Genomic DNA, 17,937 nt, shown 5'->3' with positions numbered 1-17,937 from the left:
ACATTAAAAAAGATACATCTTAATATCAAGAAAAGACTTATAAAAACATATGTATGGAGTGTTGCAACATATATATATGTGAATCTTGGGTAATAAATGATACCGAAAGAAAAAATTAGAAGCGTTCGAAATGTGGTGCTGGAAGCGTATAGAAAGGATTAGTTGGATAGAGCGGAAAACGAATGAAGAAGTACTTAGAACAGTGGGAGAAAAACGTACACTCTTAGATGCGACTAGAGGAAGACGCTTTAAAATGGTTGGACATGCCCTGAGAAACCTGGAAGAATTGCATAATATAATATTGGAGGGTATGATAGAAGGAAAGAAAACTGCAGGACGCCCGCCGAACTCGTATATAGGACAAATTAAAATCGATGCAAAAGTCAAAACCTTCAAAGAACTCAAAGAAAAGGCGAGGAATCTGTTAGAATGGAGAATTGGAGTTGTAAACCAACCTTCAGGTTGACAAAAAAAAAAAAAAAAGTTAAATTCTTCTGAAATGTAAGCGAAACGATCGTCGAACCTGAAATTCTATTGCGCATGTACAAAGTAATTGAGTAATAGTATAACTAGTAACTAGTAACTATAAGTAATAGTATAACACTAACGTCTGACCACGGGAAATATACCCATGCTCATGGGCATCACTAGATTCCACATTTTGGGGTATTTTTGGGGTACATTTTCAAAAAATGAAAAAATAATTTTTATAAGTTTAATATCATAACTAGCCTATAACTAACCTATTATCGTCCATATTGGACTTATCACAAAATATAATTATTTTGGATACAATTACAATAATATAATCTAAGTACATACATGAATAATAAACATCGAATATATTTTTAAAATCTATGATTTTTTTTGGGGTATCAAAAAAATACTCTTGCTGCACCATAAAAATGTTTGGGGTAGCATAGATACCCCTCGATACCCTTTAGTGACGCTTATGCCCATGCTCCATCTATTAGTATAAAGTCTATGAGTCAAAGTTGGTATAATATCACGTTTTACAATAATGAACAACAAAGGTTCCTACGCTCAAGTTTTTTAGCACGGTTTTAGTAATAAGCAATATAAAATTATAAATTGAACAATTAATTTATTAAGTAAGTAGCAATTAGCAACAAGTGATTCTTATACGTAATACGTATATATTTTACAAAATTAGTAAGGATATGGCTAAATAATATAATAAATATATTATAGTATGTCTATGCAGCCACACATAATAAAAAAATACATAAAATAATTTTTTATCGATTATCCACCAATAGATAAAATATTTTATAAGCAAAAAAAAATTTCTAGTTTTTTTGGAAAAGTTTTAATCTAGCATCATCTAGCTTTATTTTATCATCTATTTACTTTTTTCTAGTTTTACTCTATGGCAAACCTATTGAATGTATTATTAAATATATACTTAAAGTAAATTTTTTATTCATTTGTAGATTACCTGACCAACAAAAATATCTGGTTTTGTCCACGTAAATGCGGCCGCAGCTATAAAAATAGGAGATCATTAACCACACATTTAAGATTTGAATGCGGAGTTCTGCCCCAATTCATCTGCAAAAATTGTTCAAGGTCATTCAAACGTAAAGATAATCTGAAGATTCACTTGATGAGCTGTGAAAACCAGTCACCTGATTTTAGGTGTCGAATTTGTGACAGGCTCTTCAGACACAAGGCCAGTCTGAAAACACATTTAGCATTCATACATAATGTTTTACTGTAACAGGATCGTCTTTATTATAATTTTACTTTGTAAACTTTTAACTTTTAATATACGATACGTCAATAAAAATTATTTTGCATATATTATGTACCTACTCAAATATAATCCGTTTTATTTAGTTGAATAATATTTTACTGTATTTAATAACATTACGGACCATCAGCCTATGACAAGAAAATTATGGATAATAGATAACATAACATTGCAAATAATAATATTATTAAAGTACAATCAATTATGTAATAAGAAATCTGGTTGTAAATCTTATTAAGTATATACTTAAAGTAAATTGTTTATTCATTTATAGATTACCTGACCACCAAAAACATCTTGTCATGTCCACGTAAATGCGACCGCAGCTATAAGATTAAGGGATCATTAACTACACATTTGAGATTTGAATGCGAAGTTAGGCCCCAATTCATCTGCAAAAATTGCTCTCGGTCATTCAAACGCAAAGATTATCTAAAGACGCACTTGTTGAGTTGTGATAACCAGCCATATAATTTCATGTGTCGTATTTACAACAAGCTTTTCATACTCAAGACCTTTCTGAAAATACATTTAGGATGCGTACATAATGTCATAATGTAGCAATGTTGTCCTTGTTTTAATTTTTCGTTGCATACTTTTAACTTTTGATATACGATACGTCAATAAAACATATATAGCTCATGTAAAGTACTGTAGTAAAAAATTGTTTTATTTATTTAAATACTTTTATTTTGATTAGCTTAAATCTTAAATCTAATAGTTCTCATTATTTTAATATTTATATATATACATATATATATATTATTTTATTTTAATAGTAAGAGTCATCAGCACAAGACAAGAAAATGAGTAACAATAAATATAGAGATTGACAAAAAATATAATATTACAATCATAATTTATTAAAAACTCGCATTGACACATAATAATTAAGCAATAATTTTTAGTTGAAGGTCATTGATTTGTAGTTTTCTAACTTCTAATATATCTAATGTAGATATGTATTTGATTCAACAACTACCTATAGTTCGTTCCAAAAGAGAAGACATGAAGCGCCGACCGGTTTTCATTCGGCGGTGCGCATCCCCCACTCACGACTATTGTGTACTGCATTTTAATTACGGTGTATACATCGTTGGCAATGATCGAAAATAGACTTCGTAAAGTTCACCGAGTGAAACAAAGCCTGATGGAAGAGAAAAAATGCGCAGAATTCTTATCTTCTCTTTTGGAACGGACTATAGAAGGAACTACCCTACATCCTGTTCTTGATTTTTCTTTTTAAATTGTTTATGTATGTACGTAACTGGTATTAAGGTTTTCTGCAGTTTTCTAATAGTCTACTTTTGGAAGACAACTGGGGTATTTACCTCCCACAAGAAGTTTTTTGATGCCATTATGCAAATTAATTGTTCAGCTTAAATAATGTAAATTATAAATATTTTTAATTTTCACTGATTATAATCGTGTTTGATATCACTTATCAATGTAATATAAAATATTAATATTCGACCAAATTGGGATTAGGATTGATGGTCACAAATAGTCACTATTTTATAATCTGGTTATATGCTATAGCATCTAGCACGGTTATATTTTATTTTAATTTATATTGCTTTGTACTTTTAAACTTAGATTAAAAACTTGGTTAAGGTCAAACATGGGGCGAAGATCGCTTGGTTTGTTTAGCTTTACTTAATATCCATAGATACAGAACAGTTGAAGTTGATGAAGTTATTGATTTATTTGCTGGCAGTAAAAAAAGAAATTTAGATTTTGATAAATGATTAATTTTTAAGTATTTATTAATAATTTATAATAAAGTTTCACATTATATTTTAACCATAAAATTTGTACAATTAATTTATGCCCCCTTTAAAAATGTTTCACAGGTTCGTCACTAATTTTCTATAAATGGTTAGAGATCTAAAAGAGATAAATAAGAATTTTATTGAAATCGATAAAAAAAATAAACATAATATTTATTTACACCACATCGCAATATCGTTATCATATTATCTGCGTTAATACGCATTATGGTTTACCGTCTTCTGGCTTGTATCGACGTAATCAGCGTATCTCAACCGTGTGCTTTTATAGAATTATGTTAAATAATTTAATAGTTTCATAATACATTTTACACATTGGGCTATGGATACCAAGCTATGTGTCACCTACCCAACACCCAGTACCCACCCACCATATAATTCACTATGGCAGTCGCCATATTTAGATATATGGATCGACGCCACTGTTCACTAAAAAATTTTACTCTCTCGTGTTTATATTCATTTTTTTTTTTGTTAATGAACGTTGTTATCGTGCATGTTCTATGAATAATTGAACGTTTTCATTTAGCCGTTAAATATTTTTTTTTTTATTTATATTTATACTAACCTGAATTCTGTATGAATGGAACCATTATAAAACAATCTAAGTATATTTTACTTTATGTTTAAACCCTATACTTATTATATACCTAAAGAATTAATTAAGCAGTATTAATATAGCATACTAACTGAACCAACAAACATTGTTTTGTCATATAAGTTATTTCTAGAGAATATTTTGCTAGAAAAAAATAACTAATTTAATATAGGCATGTAAGGATGTGGATAAGGATAAGGATGTAAGGAAAAGTTATGGAGTTCTTTTCAAACACCGATAACAAATAAATAATAATAAAATGTCTTTTTTTTTTTTTATATATTAATAATCCTGTTTTGTAGATGTATATTGTTTATTACTACATATTTATCTATTAAATATAGTTTGTTTTTAAGTTTATTTAAATTTTACATAAGCATAATTTTTTGTTTTTATCAAATATACGTTGAATGTGCCCGAACGAATGTCGACGTAAATATCTAAACAAAAAGAGAGATTGAAAATTAGATTTGTGATTAGTTTGCGACACCCACAGCTATAAATTGTTCGTTTTTACCACAGAAATATAAACATAAGTTTTTTATTTATATATTGTTTATTTCTATAATAACGCATGTTTATATATTTGTGGTTTTTACTTTTCTTCTGGTAAATTCTTCCAATAGAATAATAATTACTATTAAAATCTTTATGATTGGCCACTGGGTTATTACCACGAATAAAGATATATTAATCGTGGTTACAATAGTATCATTATGTGATAATAATGATATCACATTATCAGTTGTTATTATCGCCGCGTGTTGTCAGTGCCGTTGATGTAGGATTTTTACAATCGCGCCTTATTTTTATAACTTTGTTTTGTTTTGTTAAATAAGCTTAGTTAGACAATATACCTACTGCTTGATCAATACTTTTAATCGATAATCCTATGTTCTAACTATTACAATTCGGTTATCTTGGATTATTTTTACCGTTATCATCTCTAGATCGAAGTGTACACTGTGCTTAAACTTTTAGTACGGTTTTCTCGTTTCAAATCCGTATTTTTGTTATTTTGGTTCGCTTGATTATTCTATTTCGTATGAATAAATCGTTATTTTATCGTGACTCGTGATTGAAATTAATTGTTTGATTTAGTTGGATGTTAATGCAGTGAAATAATAATTATTATGATAAATAGTGTAACGTAAAATATTGCATTTTTATTATGATAAAAATATTTTTGTTTTTAATGTTGTTAGCAGTTAATTCAAATAAAATAAAGTTTTTTTGTGTCAAGATAAAAGTGATCACAATTCTACCTAAAAATGAATTTTGGATGGAAGATGCATATTGACTGGATTGCTCTGTTGCTGGTAAATATATAATTAATTATCAACAGTTATTAAATTTTGACTATTTAGCATACATGGTTAAATTGCATGATAGTTGTTAAGAAGTGATATCCATTTTTATTAGATTACAACATTTTCTAATTTAAACTAATTTATTATTTTGTAACTAATTTGGTTTAATTTGTTTTAGGGGGAAACTACTATGGCATGAATGGTTTGTAAAAAAAAAAAAAACAGACAAACTATTAACGGTCATCCCACACCAAGCAACAGAAAAGGTAGGTATTTTTAATTTTTAAGTTTTTTTAATTTGTCATAATAAAAAGTCTCTTAAAAATTTTTTACTTTATGATTTTTAAATATTTATGGATCTAAAAGGCAGTGTATGTTTTCCTTGCTTACAAATCCTTTTATTTTCATTGTTTTCATTTTAACAGAATCTAACAATAGCAGTTATTAATTGTGATGACATAATTTAATGAACTATAGGCATATATTTCAATGAAACCTTGATTATCCCTGTTCGTCATTAACTACGCTCATTCTTCCAAAATGTTTGTCTGAAAAGTTTTATAAGGTCAAACAAACGTAATTTTATACTATGTACATAATATATATTATCAAAAAACGTAAATGATAAAATATGGCCATATATATCATAGGTAAATAAAAGTTTAATAAAGATTAATAAAGACTAATAGACACATAGTTATTCATAAATCTATGGATTCTTCAACTATTATATTTATCTAATCACATTATAACTAATACATACAGGAAATTTTCAATTCTATTGAATTTCTTCCACACTTCTTAGTGTTTTTTTAGCATTTCCATAGCTGTTTTGAAAATAGTCATTGAGAAAATAACATTGCACACACTTAATATGGATAAAACTTATACATTTTTTCATAATTAATTTAATAAAAAGTCTTGATCAATCATGTTTTTCATTTATCCGTGTTACCTTTTCCCACTATTATCTCAGATAATCATGATTCTACTGTAGTTAAAAAAATATTTCCTTTAAATGTTATTTTTATTTATTAAAATCTATATTTAATACTGTTGCAAAACTAGTAAGCTACTAGCTGACAAAGTTATGTATAATGCTTCTTATATGTTAATAATTTGTCAATACTTTCAGTACTTACTTTATACTTTTTGTTAGTTTAAGGTATCTTTGAACAATATTAAATCACAGTGCAAATTAACTGTAAACACTTATAATAGCTTGGTTATTGAAATCGCTATTAAAGTTTAATTTTTATTGGGTATTTTAGTATACATGTATGAATATACTTAAAAGTATATTTAAGTATTTATTTATTTAATTTAATTTATTTATATTTAAGTACTTTTTAAGTATTTAAATAGTATATTAATTTTTCTAAGAAGCTATATATTTTTACATATATTGTTATTATAGTAATCCAGTATAATAGTAAATATGTCGGTCTCTAATGAACAGAATATTTTATTTAGTTTAATTGTTATATACTCTATTAATAATAATCTTAGGTAATTAAAATATATGTATTGTTAATTTTGATTTATAAAAAATAAAATATGTAAATTAATATATTCTTATTTTTATTATTTACTTATAATAATGTATTATATTGTATGTGTAATTTAGATACTATTTTATTTTATCTTTTATTATTAGTAATATAATTAATATAATCACATATTATTAATTATATTATTTAACACACCCAATTGCTTTTTAAATGGATGAGAAAAAACAAATATTTTAGAATCAAACAAACTTTAAAATATACGCATCAGACAAAAACATTTTGGTGTCCTTTCAATTTGTAAAGTAATTTTTTTCTAGTTAATTTCAGTTGAAGAAATAGAAAATAGATTACTTACACGTTTCAGAAAGTTGTTTGAAAAACATATGAAGCAGTTATAATTTTTCTCTTGTAGAAGAAGCTCAAGATGTCATTTTACTAACAGCAAGAATAGAAACTTAACAATATAATATCCAAATTGTACGGAAAATGTTATTGATTAATTGTGGTGCATAATGACATAGTTAGCGGAGAATCAAACAATTAATAGTTATAAAATGAGGGTTAAAAATTAAAATATTTGCCCAATAGTAAAAATACATTAAATTGTACCTAATTTAACATAAAAATTTATTTACTTGTTTGATTTTTTTTATATTATACAAAAGAAAATATTTCCTTTTTAATAAAATTTATTTAATTTATTTAAATTTCTTATTTATTTAATACTACACATTTATTTATTTGCTTTTTGCTTATTTGAGTAGTTAATGCCATTTATTATAAGGTACTATAATAATATTTTTATTGTTTTTATTAATACCTAATTTATAAATGTAGACTTGACTGTTTATCCTATATGGATAATATCTGAAATATATGATGAACAAATAATTAATATCTTATACATTTTAACATAAAATACTTATTCAGTTATTTTTTATTTTGTTCAACAAATATTTTAATAAATTATCTTTACCTATTAATTTAAGAAAATCTAAGTTAAAAAAAAAAATAAAAAATAACTTATTTTTATATTATTAATATTTCTTGAATAGGATCAATGGTTGACTCCTTATTCAAAGGTGATGGTCAGTTTCCATGTCCAAAATGTGAAAAGTCTTATGTTCATTTGCGAAACTTACATAGACATTTGAAAAATGAATGTGGCATCGAACCTTCATATCAATGTCCTTGGTGTCCAAAAAAATGTAGATATCAATTTACATTGAAATCACATATTTATGGTAAACATTCATCAGCTACATCAGCTATGTTCTGAACGACTACACTTACTACATATATAAATTTGTTTTATATCAATTATACATATAATTATTAATCATTGGTCAACCTAACTTATATATTTTTATAAACTAACCATTATTTATAAGTGTAAAGTTAACATAAACTGTTCATTATAATTAAAATTTAATTTTTTGTGTTTTTCAATATAATGATATATAGTTGTAATAATACATTATTTTATTTTGTTAATTTAATGTGATTTCAATTTGTTTAAATTATTTTTTACTAATATTGTACATATAGGTGGTAAGCATTATATTTATTAATTATTATATGTATGTAGCTACACTGTTAATTTTTGACATTTAATTTAAATACTTTAAAATAAAGTATTTTAAACTTTAAATGCTTATTTGAATATTATAATTTATTCACTATTTCAAGTGTAAAATTTGTATGGTTTTGTTTATTTATATTATGCATACACAATTACATCCATATTAAGTATTTGAGTTTATTATATTTTATCATTGTTATTTGTTGTTATATACACCTTAACACTAAAATAACAGAGTAAGTAAAATACATTTGAGTATTACTAGAAATATTACTGAATACATAGTAGCTGTTTATCTTTATCTCTTAGTTTATTTATATATTTATTAGTTGGTCCCTATAACAGTTATGTTATAGTGTTATCAATTGCATATATTGTAAACCGATTACGAGACCAATAATGAATCATCAGTCATCACATTGAATAATCTATTTTCTGTAGTATATAGGATACAGATTAGAATAATATTAATTATTCTTAATTTCAAATTATTATAAACATTGTAACATTTTTGTAAATAATGGACCTGAAGTATGATTTAAACTCTTAACTTTCTTGGTAATTTTTATATTTTCTAATTAGGTAAATAATAAGTATACTGTATCCATAAAATGTAATTTAAACTTGCATTGAGTTCTTCCTCCGCATAATAATATTAAATTACTATTAATATAAAAAATTAAATGTTGTGGTTAATCAAATAAATGCCTTGCTAATTATTTGATATTGTTACTTTTATTATTCATTTTATTTTTCATGTATTAACTTACATTTGTAAATAATTGCTATTTTAACATCAACCAATTGCTTTTAGGATTACTTATTACCATCTGCAATACCAATGTCATCAAAATTACCTAGAGTATAGTGCCATAAGGAAACATTATATAAAATATACATTTGATTAGTAATTTTGTGTGTTATGCAATTTTATTTTTTTAACATTTATTAGATGTAATAAAAATGTAATTGTTATTTTCATTTAATTTTCTTCCTTTGAGGATTATTTAATTAGACTATATTTTTCAATATAGTTTTTTATCTACTTAGTAGTTTTCATCATTGTAATAATCTTCAACTTTTCTTCTAAGATTTTTTTTTTTTTTTTGTTTTTGTACATAATACATTAACTAGATTTTGATTGTTTTTCAACTTGAATTTATTTATACACTTTATACGCTAAAAGATTTGAAATTATTGTAATGGAGAAAAACATTAAATCTAATAAGAGTTAGGCATTTTAAAGGTGCAAGATATGATTTATTTTATAAATAACTAGTAAATATTTTGAATATAAAACATATGAATGTAACATTCACTATAAATAATGAAATAAAATATTATAATAACCTATCAATAAAGTTAGCAAAATTAAAGTAGCTGATGTAAAATGGTTCAATACATCTACGATATCTTTATTCAGAACAGCCATTAATAAAGAGCAAATTGCTAAAAATGCTAACATGATTGCCAACATTCATTAACTCGAAGAAGATGTGCATAATTACCAAATTTTTATCCATTCTATTCCTCAGCCATGTAAATTATATTTATTGTGCCATTAAACACATGTAGAATACTTAATTTATGACATGAACTCACCTAACAGGCTTCAGAATTCTGTTATCCACTTTTGTGCATTTTGTTCATTTCTTTTGTGACCCGTTTATAAAAGTTTAGTGTTGTCCATTTTTTATAAATAAAATTCTAGTTGTTTGTTGAATGGATTATTTATGTTATTCAGAAGTTTTTGGAATTTGTTTCCAAATTTGCCTGTTATATGTAATAACTAGGGCATAAAAGTTATAGAAGGTAAAATTGGAAAAAGATACACAAAAAAAATTATATTTTAGTGAAATAAAAATATTAAATATAAAAAATAAATCAAGTTCATCATTCATCATTCTAGTCGTCTGTATATATAATTTATTGATGTATAAGTGTTTATTTCTTATGAATACTATAATTGCCACTAATTATATCATAACTCATTTTTTAAATTGGGGCTTTTTATAAGCCCTCCCATTATACAAATAAAATACTTCTAAAATTCATATATCTTTTTATGAATACTATAGAATTTCGTTGTTAGTCTATTTTATTCGATCTCACTTATTGTTTACCAATTTAACTGTTTCTCGGTATTTGCCTTATTATTATCAAAATGGAATTGTGTAGATTAATCTTTGAGTGCTTGAGTAATTTTCCAGCATTTGAAACATGTATCTAACTTACATACATAATTTATCATGATATTTTCTAAAGTTTCTAAATTAATTAGTAAAAATAAATCATTTAAATATAATAATAAAAATGTTATTAAAAAAAATTTCATTTATTTATGACAATATAATATATTGGTGTAAATATTATTAGTAGCGTAGATTTTCAATGGTATCTTATGGCACATAACTCAACCATATATGTGAGCACATTTAAAACTAAAATATGAGTATACTTGAAACGTTGATTTTTGTCAATGTATAAAATTAAATGCTAACTAATATTATAAAATTGCTATAATTGAGTGCTTCATTTTTATTATTTTACAGTTTTTTACAATTATAGTCGAGGTAAACCAAGAAAAAATCGATGTGGTGATAATGTTTGCCCACAGTGTGGTCGAACTTATGTTCATAAATATACTATGCAGACTCATATAAAATATGAATGCAATAAGGAACCACAATTTATTTGTCAATTCTGTGGAAAAGGCATTTATTATCCTTCAAATTACAAGAAACATTTGATGTCGAAACATGATTATCAAATTGATCAACATAATATGTTGGCTGAAATTGAAATTGGATCTGATACATCAAATCAAATTATTACAACTTGAAATTTTTAGTTTCTAGTTTAATTATGAAGCTGTAATAGCCTTATATTATTATAAGTGAAAAAAGAATCACTTCAAAAGTTTAAAGTCATATTTTGTATCAAAGACCTACTATTTACTTTTATTGCATATTTGATTAAGATAACTTAATAAAATAAACGAAAGTAAAAATAAGTTTATAAATGACACTGTACATTTTTAGATAAACATATGTACTATAATAATAATAATATGTACTATTTGTGAATTATGTTTGAGAGGTTTTAATTAATCAATTTTATTATTTCCTTTAATTGTAATTTTATTTATTACTTATTATTAATTTACTTACAAGTTATTATTCAACCATTTTATAAGTTAAATTATTTAGAGTTAATTATATTATAAAATTTTGAATTTAACTCGATAAATGTTTTAACATTAAACTACATGGATACATTATTATAAAAAAAGCTTAAAAGGGCTTTTTGTAATTTGATTTTAGTTATTGTTTTTGGGTGAATTGAAATGTTAGGTTCATAATTTAAATAACTTATAAGTTTTAATATTTTAATTTATATTTTTAAGTATATTTTATTTTATTTTAATAAATCAAGAATATGCTTGTACCATATTTTGTATTTTAAGTATTGATTTTGGTGTACTTAAATCATAAAGTATTATTATTTTCAATTATTAATAACAAAGGTATTCATAAAAAATATATGGAGTTTTTAGATAATATATTTTATTATATTCTTGCAGTTAATGTGTATTCCTTCTTATTATAAATATGTATTATTTGTCTGTCCCTCAACTTTTATTTATTTTAATGAAGTTATTAACATTATATTAAAAAAAAATATATGCATATATACTATTTATGACATACTAAATACATACATTTATATTTAATCTAATTAAATATAAATAAAATTTTATAGTGACTATATCATATCAGTAGCATGTATAATTGTTTGTAGTGTGGCAACATATACAAGTATAAAAGAGGATTAAAAAGTCATCAAATATATGAATGTGGTGAAGTTCCTGAATTTCACTGTGGTGAATGTCAAAAGTTTTTCAAGCAATCATTTAATTAAAAAAAATCACATGTTCACTAAACAAAAATTGATCACCAGTTATAATTTTAAAAAATAACTATGTAAAATGTATCTAATTAATGTATATTAGTACTAAATTTTCTGTATTTGTGTAATTAACAATGGTACCTAGATATTTGTATTGTTTTTAAGTCCAAAGTTATATTAAAAATACATAAAAAAAAGATATAAATATTAAAAAAAAATCTTGAACTTCTCTTAAATATAATATTATTTTACTATAATTATATCCAACATTGAATTTTTTTATTAATCTCTTGTTGACAATTTTATTTTCGTAATTTAAACATTACGTTCTTAATTGATGCTGTAAAAATATTTTATATAAATAGACTTATTTATAAAATATGTTTATTTTATATTTTGTTCGTAGCATAACAATAATTTACTTTTATTAAATCAAAATGTTTGAATTGTTGTTTAATATGAGAACTAATTGACTACTTATTATTCAGTTTATAATCTTTTTTTTTTTGGCACGAATGTAGTTTTGTCAAATATTGACAATTTAAATTAAATATTTCATTAATTTTCTACTACATTATTATTAAGTAAAAGTACGTAAATGTTCATTAAAAATGAAAATTAAAATAGATCTAAAAGAATCAAATAAAGGATTGCAAAATTAACTACAATAATTTTAGTTTTATTGTGGTTTATAGTTGGTTTAATATTAAAAATATATTTTTTTAGTTTATTTTTTTATTTTTAATTAATTTTTAGTATCTTCTTAAAATTTTTTTTTTACATATTAAAATGTATTTAAGTTATTCTTAGAAGTATTGAAAAAGTTTAGTTTCGGAGAAATATATATATATATATATCATATATCATAATCAGAGCTGTAGTCCCTTTTATAAAACTAAATCAAGTATTCACAACCATCTCAAATATGAATGTGGTGTCAAGCCTAAGTTCTATTGTACACCCTGTAATGGATATTTTAAACGGCCTGAAGTATTCAAAGTACATATAGTGATCATTTATAAACAAATTAGTTGGTAATTTTAAATCCAATAATTTACTGACCATAATTATTTATGTAAAACTATGATAAATTATAATAGAATACCTATAATATTTTTATTTTTATTTTATATTTTTTATTTTTATATGTAATTACATTATGATAATTTATTTTTTCTTTACAGTCAAATATTTTATTTAATATCTGAATAATATCCTAATTATATGCTATATATGCATATATGCTGTATAATAGAAAGCTGTCCATCTAATTCACTACTCTAATTTATTAATTTTGTGTTCTTAAATGCTTAATTTAATCCTAAATTTCACTTAATAGTTTCTGTTTTTGAAAATTTGTTTTCAAGATTTTTTTCTATTTACTTTTTACTATTTCTGTATTTTTATCAATGTTTTATAACTATCCTAAAATGTTTCTTAAAATATTAAAGTTAAAATATAATTCTACTATTCACTAACTAAACTTTTTTGTCATTTATTTTTATAACAATAATAATTTCATATTATTGTAAACTCTTTTTTATAAATCATTTCTATTAGAGTAATTGGTGAAAATGTTATATATGTATTAAATATATCTTATGTATGTAATGTATTGTATGAACACCATTGAAATATTGAAAATTTTTGCATGCAGTTTTTTATTCTAAAAAATAAACAATAAATTATATTTCATATATATTAAACAAACCTTATAAATTCCTTGCTTTGCTTAGAATCTAAAAGATATTTAAAATTTCTAATAAATATTTAAATTTATTAGTATTATTACAAAACATACTATGTGTACCTAAAGTAATAATTGTTCATTAAAAATAAGTACTATTAATTCTTAAAATTGTAATACTCGAATGGAAATAATATTTATTTAGAACTAAAAATTATATTAATTCATGTTTTTTTCCTAATATATTATTTTTTATTTCAGAATATTTTTGTGAAAATTGTCTAAGAAAATATAAAAATGCAGTTAGCTTGAAAAAACATAAATTATACTACTGTGGTCTTCAATTTCCTTGTGATATATGTAAAGGTGTTTTCACTCGTAAAGCTTCACTTCAACTTCATAAAGCTGTGAAGCATGGAGTTTTAATGGAATAAATATTATTTAAGTTAGCTTTAGAATAAAAATAAAACCGCGTTTTAAAATTGAAGTGCTTTATATTTTAATTCATTTTGTATACAATTTGTAAATTTCATGGATTAAGAAATATTTTAATTACTTTTTGTGCTAAATTTAAGTTTGTTTTTTTCATTATTTTTATTTTAAACTTTTGTTTGGATAAACAATATTAAGAAACACCTGAAAATACAATGTAGATTTATAGAAAAAAAAAACTTGTTGAAGCTTAATTAGTACTTAATGAAAACCATGGTTTTGTTGCTATTAACTTTACAAATTATAGTTAATTTAATAATAATTGAAATATATTTTGTTATAAATAAAAACTATTTATACTATGGTTTTTTTTAGATTATATAGTAAACAAATTATAAATAGCTTGATACCAACTTGCATGATGATTATTAGCTGAAGTATTTTTGAATATTCAAAAGTTTATTTACTTTTAAATACTTTTTTTTTAATTTCTGTAATTTAGTATTAATTTGTTTATACTAGATATTTTTATTATTTATAAAAATAATATATTATATATATTTTATAATTTTTAAAGAAATATTTATTGCATTGTATTATACGGCTTTTTTTTTTTTTTGTAAATAATTGTTTTAATTTAACACTATGAGCCAAGTGTTTAGCTTGAAATTATATAAATTGTTAATTATTCAATTAATATGAAATATATTATCATATCAAATGTAGGTATTAAATACTGTATCATAAGCATAAAATATTAAAATGTTATCACAATATTCTTAATTAGTATGAACTTTCTATATTTTTGTATATTTTGTTATTTTTGTGAATACTGAATATTAATTTACTTAAAAATTAAATTCAAACTTATACATTTTTTATATTAAGCATTTATGTCATATAGAAATATATTTACAATAATTTATACTAATCTCACAGTTATTTAACAAATATTTTAATTATTCATCCTTAAACTTAAATTTTACATGTCTCCTATTACTTAAGTTCTATCTTCTTAATCTGATATTTTACTCTTCAAATCTATCTTTTAGATTTCTTTCTAATATTATTTTCAATATTGATATTTCCTGATATAGTATTCTAATTATTTGTTGTTTTATATTTAAGAATTTTTATTTATTTTCCTTTACAAAACACCTTGATATCTGTAAATTATAGAAATTTAATCATTTCTCAACCTAGTCCTACCTTTTTTTGTACATCTTTTCAACTATAAGTTGAACTAATAAGTGTGTTCAATTAATAGGGATAAATATCTACAATATATCTGAATTGGATTCCAATTTGATAAATAGCAACCGGTATCATTGCCCAAACCAGTGTGGCAGACATTATAAAGGAAGAAATGGATTGAAACGGCATTTAAAAAATGAATGCGGCATGGTTCCTAAATTTTCATGTTCTAAATGTAATAGAAGTTTTTTTTACATGAATTTATATAAATATCACATGGCAAATATTCATAAAGTTATATTTGATTCGTAGCTGATAAAGATGACATAATTAATTTATATTTTATATAAATTTTAGTATTTGTATTTACTTTTAATGTTTTTTTTTTTTTTAAATAAAAATTGAAGCTTATTTAAATTTTACTTGCATTTTAATTTCTTATTATTAGTTTTTATATGATTTAAGGACATATATTTCTCACAAATATGTAATTATAAAAATTAATACAGTAAAATGCTGATTATCTGGACTATCAAGTGTAGTCCAGATGATTGACATACGACAAAAATCAAAAATTATATTATTGTTTGAATACATTGTGTATATTTATTAATGAAATGTAAATTAATTTGAAATTTGTAACAATAAACTAATTTAAGAACTAAATTTAAGAAATCATTATATTTAGGAATCATATATACTTACATAATGAAACAGTGAATAAACGGTAATATACGATTAGGAAATACAATTTCAATTTAAAAGTAATTAAAAGATCAAATTGTTTTTCTTGTCTGGATAATTTAACTTCATGTTGATTGACCAATAATCAATGTCCTGCTGTATATCCATTACTTATTACTTTTATTTCTAGTATGGCTTTTAATTGTCTATTTAGATTTATGTTTTGCCTAAAAAAGAAGTTACATATTGTATTTAAGTATATTATTTTAATTAATGTTACAGATATTAGTTCGCGCTATCCATGTCCAAATTTGTGTGGTCGAAGCTACAAATATAAACGGGGAGTTCACACTCATGTAAAATTTGAATGTGGCGTAGAACCCAGATTTTTATGTTCCTTGTGTCCAAAAAAATTTGCTAGAAAGTTCCAGCTAGAAAGTCATTTGGTATTGAAGCACAAAGTTATTAAAATTAGATGAAAGTTTTAAAAATAAATTATTGATTAATTCAGTATAAATAGGTACTGTAAATATTTATAAATTATTCACCTAATTACTTTAAATTAGCTGTAGTAAATTATTATCGCTTCTTATTGTGAGTAAATATTTATTACTTATGTGTACAGCCTTAAAAATATATTTATTTAAAGAAGGAATTATGTTGCATTTAAAATGTTCAATATTAGACATTAACTTCTTAATTATTAATTTTTTTTTTTTTTATCTCACTTTTCCATTATAAGGCTTTAAATTAATACATAAATTGATTAGGCCATTAATTATTTTTTATGAGCTCAATTTTTTACAAAGGTAAGTAAGTATTTGTTAAATAACAATACTAATATAACTGTCTTGCAGTATATAGTTGAATAGATAAACCAGATGATATTTCATTTAGTGTCCATCAATGGAATTTTATATAAAAATAAAGGTATTTACATTTTGTATTAATATTGTATAGAATTATTAATTTTATACTGATTTATAAGATTGATTTTATGGAAATATTTGTTAAATATACCTGTGACTGTGATAAATTATACATTTTGGTGATGTACCTATTCATATAATTATGTGAACTTTTTTTTTAATCTTGTTATATATGTTTCTGTACTAAAGATTTCTAACTAACTAATTTATCTTATTGAATTAAAATATTTTACTATTAGTAATTATTGGTAGTGGTGTATAATGTAACCAGTTTTCATCCTGCTGCTAAAATCAAACATTTAGTTAATGAAATCATTTTAAGACTAAGTTCGATAGGTTTAAAAAATATATCTACTTTAAATATAAGTGCCTTAGGGTTATCTAATACTTTATATATACCCGTGAGTAAATATTAAAGAAATTAAAAATATTATATAGTGTAAGCATTTTAAGATTTATATACATTTATTCCTCGATTTTTTTCATTTATATAATAAAAATAAAATTGTTGATTATAATTTATCCACCACTACACTA

At 23.1% G+C, this 17,937-nt stretch overlaps 2 protein-coding genes across 22 annotated transcripts in view; both read left to right on the top strand.

Annotated features, from left to right (window-relative positions):
* Nucleotides 1-17,937, top strand: part of LOC112691349 (longitudinals lacking protein-like) — a 432,448-nt gene that overhangs the window by 249,476 nt on the left and 165,035 nt on the right. Inside the window, exon 5 of one of the 21 annotated variants that reach the window (XM_025565535.1) lies at nt 11,118-11,422. The exons of 18 other annotated variants lie outside the window; for them this stretch is intronic. In XM_025565535.1, the coding sequence (XP_025421320.1) occupies nt 11,118-11,407 (290 nt within the window). In that variant the 3' untranslated portion in view covers nt 11,408-11,422. Of the gene's footprint in view, nt 1-1,454; nt 1,811-8,038; nt 8,278-11,117; nt 11,423-17,937 lie in introns of those variants that run through there. 2 more of the 21 variants (XM_025565572.1, XM_025565537.1) reach the window with 2 other exon arrangements.
* On the top strand, nt 5,322-16,990 carry LOC112691356 (longitudinals lacking protein, isoforms A/B/D/L-like). The gene is made up of 3 exons (XM_025565589.1): nt 5,322-5,481; nt 5,651-5,738; nt 16,754-16,990. Exons 2-3 carry the CDS (start codon nt 5,672-5,674, stop codon nt 16,948-16,950), a joined length of 264 nt encoding a protein of 87 aa, XP_025421374.1. The 5' UTR covers nt 5,322-5,481; nt 5,651-5,671; the 3' UTR covers nt 16,951-16,990.

This window comes from Sipha flava, unplaced genomic scaffold (genome assembly GCF_003268045.1).
Source record: "Sipha flava isolate LNK unplaced genomic scaffold, YSA_version1 607_pilon_pilon, whole genome shotgun sequence".
Lineage (NCBI taxonomy): Eukaryota > Metazoa > Arthropoda > Insecta > Hemiptera > Aphididae > Sipha > Sipha flava.
The sequence above is the reverse complement of the archived record's forward strand: the minus strand, read 5'-3'. Positions and strand labels throughout refer to the sequence as shown.